Source organism: Acartia tonsa, chromosome 10 (genome assembly GCF_053477335.1).
Source record: "Acartia tonsa isolate MP-2025a chromosome 10, ASM5347733v1, whole genome shotgun sequence".
NCBI classification, from domain to species: domain Eukaryota; kingdom Metazoa; phylum Arthropoda; class Copepoda; order Calanoida; family Acartiidae; genus Acartia; species Acartia tonsa.
In genome coordinates, this window is record NC_137269.1 from 19,379,643 (window position 1) to 19,387,134 (window position 7,492).

A 7,492-nucleotide genomic window follows, 5' to 3' on the forward strand; every position below is an offset into this window, starting at 1 on the left:
ATGATCTTAAATTATCTTTATATAAAAGCTACAGGATTTCTTTACGGAAGGAACTTGCTAACCATTGAACTGAAAAGTTTGTCCTTTACAGTGTAGCTTTTCTTAGGTCCTTGGTAGGTTTATAACTTTTTTCGTAGAGGTTACAATCACCCTCCAAAGTGCAAAGTCCCTAAGAAAATGCCACCAGTAATATTACTATTAAAATGATCATAGCTAAAGTTCAACCAAGAACCAAGATATCAATTTTAAACAAATAAATTGAAAGAAATTCTCGCTTCTATGATATGTTTTATGTTTTAATATATGTATCTTTTTCCTTTTTTTTCTATACCATAATTGGTTGATCCCTCTAAAATACAGTAAACCAAATACAGACCTTTCCAACTATTAGCTTTTTAATAGCGAAGCTATTCTACAAATTGTTACGTCCGTCATGAATTTTCTGTTTTACATTAAGCATATTTTGGCCATTAAATTTCAACTACTGTTTGTTTCCTTTCTAAAATATACAAAATATATTTATTATATTCTTTATCAGTCATCGTTAAAGGGTTAACTACAAAATATGAAAAAAGTATAATTGTTTAGAAAATATACAAAAAAAAACTCGTATTAATGTTAATAAAAAAGTTGATATATATTATAAGTTGATATATATGTATATATACAATAATTGTACACAAAAAAGTGTACGACGAATTATATTTTGTTTTTATTTAAAACTGGTTTTACTCTGATATTGTAGGTTATATAAATGGATGCATGTATGTGTTACAGTATAGTATAATTTAGTTACTCGTCATGATTAAGGTAACTGTTCTATATATAAATTTAATAGGTTTTATTAAATTTCATTACAGCCTCGATACCGATTAGTATTTATTGTATTATAATTGGTTCTTAGTCATACTGTATAATTATGTTTAGCATCGTATTTTAAGATATTTTTATTAGATAAGTTGGGTAGCAAATTGGAAGATTTTAACCTTTGTGCTTTTCTTACGTTTATCATTTAATGACTAATTTAAGTTCTTTATCTTTTCTATCACAGCTACTCTACAATTCTAAATTCTGCCCTGTAGGGTTAGAGCCTTCCGCAGTGTCTTAAATAATAGTAAAGCTGGGTCATGTGAAGGAAACAAAGTTGCAGGTTAAATTGTCACAGTAGCTTTTCTCCTATTTATAGCACCTGCGGTGGGCTCTAACCTTGCGGGGCAACCACCTAACTTAACCTAACCTAATCTGACCTAAAATAACCTCTTTAAAGCTACTGTGAAAATAAGATTAAACCCGCAACTTGGATTCCTTTAAATGACACTTAAAGTTTCTAAACTATAATTAAATACTTTTCATGGTCCTGAAATTGACTGACATTTATGAAAATTTATTTTACAGGCACTTTGTCTTGTGGTGTTGTGTGGTGGTGTAGCCCTGGCGGGTGTCCCGTCCTGTGAGACTATCTGGGAGGAGAAATGCTGGGATGAACCTAGACAACAGTGTGATACCATTCAGAAACCTCATCAGACTACTTCTTACAAGGTTAGTTTTTAATGGATTATTATTACTTTGATCGTACACTACATTTTATATTTTTTTAAAATAATGTGAACTTTGTAGCAGGTTAATAACCATCTCTCCCATCCCCCTCCTACTGGATAAATAGCCCGACCTACTAATGTGAGGGGATATTGCAACCTAAATTTACTACAATTATTCTCTTTACGACAATATCCACTTATATACTACATCCATCTAGTCTTCAGATTTAGGTTAAGCTTTAAGAAAGCCTTTGTTTTGAGTTCGATAATTTATATTTTTAACTTATTTTAGTAAAGCATAATTTTTAGTTTAAAATTTTCTGAACTCTATTGATTAAGTTTTGTTGAGTAATATTTATTCTGACACTAAAATATCCCCTAGGTAAATATTAATTTCACTCTAGTAAAATAGTTTGTATAAAAATTAAAGTTTGAATAAGCCGCATAAATAAGAACTTTCATAAATGCATATAAAATAACTTTGCTTCATAAAAAGTAAAGAGAAAATTTCAAATACGTTTCCATTGATTTTGGAACTGTCGAATCAATTATCGCATATATGACCTTTTTTCGTTTTATTCTAATTACTTATATTTATAGGAGCAATGTGAAACTGCTTATGACCACAAGTGTAATACTGTTTATGATACCCAGATTGACCTAGTACCCAGACAAGAGTGCAACACTATTCAGGTAAAATTTTGGATTCTTAAATATACCTACTAAATCTAGATAACTTTTGTTTCAAGTAAAGGGATATTTGATTTGTCTTTTTATCTTAAGTTTCTTAAAATTGCATTTGATTAGAGATTCTTTTTATGTATTTCCTTTTATGCGGGGAATCTTAAATAAAATTAATGTTAGTCAAGGGGTAGTTGCAAGAAATGCATTTTATTTCAATTTTCTACCAGCTAGTTATTAACTCTACTTGGTGCCAAATTTATTGATGTTTATTACAATACAAAATTATATAGGTTATATGGTATTTTTTTAACTTTTGCTTACAATCAAAATTGTTAAATGCACTTCATGCAAGTGTCAACACAAAATTCGGGACAATTAATGAAAACTAAGAAGCGGGTTTAATCGTGTTTTAACAATAGCTTTTGATTGGCTATTTCAGGTTAGGTAAGTGTTAATGATTACCCCACTGGGCTAGAGCTCCCCGCAGTGGCTAGAAATGGGAGAAAAGCTACTTTGAATAGAAGACTAAACCTGCTTCTTTGTTTTCACTATATATACAGAGTTTTTCAAGTTTTATTAGAATTCGTGTTTATGATCTTCTTTTCTTATAAACTCTTCCTGTATAGGTGCCAAGAACCGAGTCTGTGCCAGAGCAGAAGTGCCAGAATGTTCCCGAGCAGAAATGCCACACAGAGTACGAGGAGAAGTGCCACACCGAGTATGAGCAGGAGTGCACCATAAAGTATGAGAAGGAATGCCACACTGAGTATCAGGAGGTCTGCAATACTGTCAATGAACAGGTTAGGAATTATTATATTATTTAAAATCTTTCTATTATCCTTATTTTATAATAAATAGTCGTAAGGTGTTTTTAGTCCGTAATGAAGGATCTCTACCCACTGAACCGATATGGTTTTCCTTTATAGTGTAGCTTCTCGTAGGTCCTGGGAAGCCTGAAGGTTTATAGCTACTTTGGGGGAGGGTACCACCAACCCCACGCTCCAAAAATATTTTGTTTTCTATTTGTGAACTAAAAAAATCAAATCTAATAAACAAAAGTGCACACAGAGGCCTCTAGAGGCGTAGCCGCTAGTGCTATTATATAATGTTATTAACCAGTTACTCTTATGAATGTTTAATTGATGGATATTTATAATATTATACCAATTTATTAATATTTTCTGTTGACTTTCAGACCTCAATTTCTTAAGGTTTCTCTGAAAATTTTTGTGGAGGAATTTTACAAGTAATAATAAAGAAATTTTAATTAAGGTGTGTGATACTGTAAGTGAGACTAAGGTTGATTATGTGAAGCATACTGTTTGCAACCTGGAGACTGAGGAACAGTGCCATGATGCCCCTGAACAGAGCTGCAGGACTGTACAGAAGCCAATTACTAAATACAGGTAAAAATTCTCCATTTCAGAGATGGAATGGTTAAAGATCTACCATGTACCTTTGCTCCCTCCTTAACTTTTTAATTCATGCAGGGGTACAACTTTTCTAATATATCCACCTGGTACAAAATTTGTAGGACACTTAAACACCTACTGAACAACTAGCATGAAAAAATTTTAATTTTGGACCAGCTGAAATATGAGTTTAATTTTAGTTTTATTATTAAATAAATCTTTTCCTTGTGTTCTAATATTCACACTAGCTTAACCCTTAGCTTTTAAGGGAAGGTTAAGGTATTCGGAAAAGGGCCAAAAAACATTTATAAAGCTTTCCCAAAAATTACAATCTATTCGGACCAGCAATTGTTGAGAATTTAGCTTTCAACTAAGAAAGCCTTTCTACTTTATGTAATTTGATTGGAAAAGTAAACAATATTATATAATTTTTAAAGAAAGAGTTATATATTTTATAGTATTTCTGCTATAATATATGCTAGCGGCTCTGTATTTCAAGAGCTCTGATTTGGCATAAAATGGCTTAAAACCATCCCAAGACTTAATCTATCCTGGGATATATTTTAGATTCCTTGAAAAGGATAACTAAATCAGTTCAGCGGTTTTTCGTTACAGAGAAAAAAAGCTTATTACTTCATATAATGGGATATATTTTCAGAGATGAGCAAAAGTGCTCCACCGTCACCACCCAGGAATGTTCTACCGTATATGAGGAGGTGTGCACCACCACTACAGAGAGACAGTGTACCACAGTTGTTGAAAAGGAGTGCTCCATTGTGAATGGAGAACAGAAATGTTGGGATGAGCCCAGAGAGAAGTGCTGGGACGAGCCTAGGCAAGTCTGCAACCAGGTACATAATATCCTACAAATAAAGTTAATTTTCTTTGTCTGAGGCATAAGATCATTGAAATATTATAGGTTGTTTAAATTTATTTTTAAACTTTTAACTTTAATATTTTAGGGGTGAAAGAATAATTTTTTTATATATAATTTGAAGGCTTATATCGTAAATGTAAAGAAGTAACTATTTTAAGATATTTGAAATGTTGAAAGGGAGGTTCTAGTTTATTTCTTAACTTATCAACCGTTTGCTAGGTGAGATTTTTTAAGCAGAAGGTTTTTTTTTATTATTAAAATATAATTATTGTTACTTTTGAACGCTTATTTATACAGAAATCGCACAATCTTTAATTTATAAAATTTTACAATTTTGTAAGGTTCCCAAGCAGAACTGTGTAGATGTACCAAAGCAGGACTGCCAGACTATCCAGGTTCCATACACTGACTACGTTGCTGACCAGGAATGCACCACTGTTAACAAGTATGTTTTGTTTACAATATATTAAATCTTTTATTGTTTTTTTAATTTGTGTTATTTCTTTTTATATTTAGATATATAAAGAATTTAACCTTGCGGCCCAATTTTTATTTAAAAAAAAAAAAGGATAACACAATTTTTTCCTGTTTTTCAATTTTAGTTTTTTTAGAATTATAAACGTGCAGAATATTATATTTCTTTATTTAGGCCTGTCTGCCGTCCGGTTCCAGTTTCTAAGTGCCAGGATGTTGAGGAGCCAGTTACAACTGTAGTGCCCGTACAGAAGTGCTACAATAAGCCCAGACAGGTATATTTAATTTTTATGACTTATCATGGAAACTAAATGAAGTAGGGGTTTCTTATTTTCAGGGTAGCTTTTAATAGGTAATTATAGGTTAGGTAAATGTTATTATTGCCCCGCAGGGTTAGAGACCCTAGAGATAGAAATGGGAGAAAAACTACTGTGAAATACCGACGAAACCTGCTTCTTCGTTTTCTTTATTTTCCATGATCCTTAATGACTATAAGTCTCTTATTTTTAAAGCGGGTAATTAAGTTAAGGCATGCAATATCTCCTTAAAAAATATAAAAGGCTGCAATTTTAAATATAAAACTTCCTGCATGTCCTTAACTCTTAAATTTTGTCTGAAGTTTAATTTTTTATAATTTAATTATCTCTCCTATCCCCTGTTATCAGTCTTGATTATGGATTTACTATTTTTAGGTTTGTGAGAAGGTTCCTAAAGAGCAGTGCAAGGATGTGCCCAGACAAGACTGCAAGGATGTTCCCAGGTAAAATATTTACTTACTCTGCTGCTATTAAAGCTATATTGTCGTTTTGGTTGCAAAGAATGTTTCAGTGAGCATTTTCTTTAATTTGCCTTGTCTTGCTTGTCACTCGTGTTACAAAAATGTTGTATATGTACTTTATAGAAATGTGAAGCATATTTTCAGTTATTTCAGTCTTTAATTCAATTTATACTAGCTTTCTGGTTTTATGATCTTGCTTTAGCCTGGGTTGGATTTTAATTAGCGGTGAGTTTTCCATTTTTTCCTATGGAGAAGGGTTATTTTGTCTAGTGAATTTTTACTTAGTAGTCTATCATAATCCTTTTCAGACAAAAGTGCGCCCAGGTGCCCAAGGAAGTTTGCAACACTGAATACAGACAAGAATGCAAGACTGAGTACAAGCAGGTGGCAATTTGTTTATCTTTAGTTAGCCATTAACAATTGTTGAGAGAGGGTACATTTAAATTTGAAATAAACTGCGATTCCTCTATTTTCGTTAAGAGTATGGGTTTAAGTTTATATAATTGCATCGAAGACTGCTGTTTATCTATTTTCCAATTTTTATTTAAAGGGCTCGTTTTATCAACAACTTCATTAATGTATATAAAGGGGGGGGGGGGAAGGTTGTGCTAAAATTCCGTAAATGTGTCTGTTTTAAGGCTTAAAAACAGTAGCGATAATATTCACATAAAAATATAAATATATAATTTTTTATGTCTAGTGTTTTATTCAATATGGAATAAACCTATTTATTGAATATCGTCGTTCTACTACTGTTTTTAAGCCTTAAAACTAGCACCTTTATGGAATTTAAGCACAATCTACAGCTCCCCCTTTATCTTTGTCATATTAAGGTTTTTACTTTGTTTCAGAATGTATATTAACAATTTTCCGTACTTAGGTGACAAAGTACGACTCTAAGGAAGAATGCAAGACTGTCCAGGACAAGATTGAGAGACAGGTCCCCAGAGAAGTCTGCAACAAGGTCCCCAGGAAGGATTGTAAGCAGGTATACAATTTTATCTCTTGCCAAATTTATTTTTTAGATTGAATTGGAAGGTTTTACTTAAGATTTTAACTAACAAATTGTTTTTTTTATAGAGCTTTTAGTTATTTTAGGTTATTTTTCATCACTCTTTCTAATTGATAAATTATGGCCGTAGCCTTTAGTCTTCATACAATAGATTCATTAAGATGCTATGGAGTTTTCCCTGGTTATAAGAGGTTGAAGTGTTTAATTACTGCATCTACAGATGTATCTACATAGGATTAAATTTTAGTTTGTGTAATACAGAGGTGGATTCTTAAAAAAAATTTGGCCCACTAATCGCTTAGTCAGGCAAAATTGTTTTCGTGAAAAATCCTCCAATCACATAAAAATCTACAAAAATTTAATAAAATCTTATGTTAATAACCCTTCTATGATTTTGTTTAATTTTGTAGATTTTTGATGTGATTTTGGAGGATTTCTTACGAAAACAATTTTGACCCACTAATCTCATAGTGGGGCAAATTTTTTTTAAGAATCTACCTCTGTTTTATTGATAAAGATTAGAATCAATATAGTAATAAGCTAACACCTTTTATATCTTCAGGTACCAGTTACTCAGACTGAATACAGACCCGAGACTGTTTGCAAGACTGTGACTCAACAACAATGTACCAAAATCTCTAGAAAGACTTGTAACTATCACTAAGTCATGTTTTAACAATTTTATATTTTTAATAAATAATGTAACAAGCTTACAAA

At 31.7% G+C, this 7,492-nt stretch overlaps 1 protein-coding gene across 1 annotated transcript; it reads left to right on the forward strand.

The window, feature by feature from the left end:
• The first annotated feature begins 614 nt into the window (after window positions 1-614).
• On the forward strand, window positions 615-7,492 carry LOC145330493 (uncharacterized). Its single transcript, XM_080175121.1, has 12 exons — window positions 615-810; window positions 1,396-1,539; window positions 2,139-2,231; window positions 2,849-3,022; window positions 3,495-3,628; window positions 4,293-4,485; window positions 4,853-4,956; window positions 5,161-5,260; window positions 5,678-5,745; window positions 6,072-6,147; window positions 6,644-6,751; window positions 7,338-7,492. Exons 1-12 carry the CDS (start codon window positions 802-804, stop codon window positions 7,437-7,439), a joined length of 1,305 nt encoding a protein of 434 aa, XP_080031247.1. The 5' UTR covers window positions 615-801; the 3' UTR covers window positions 7,440-7,492.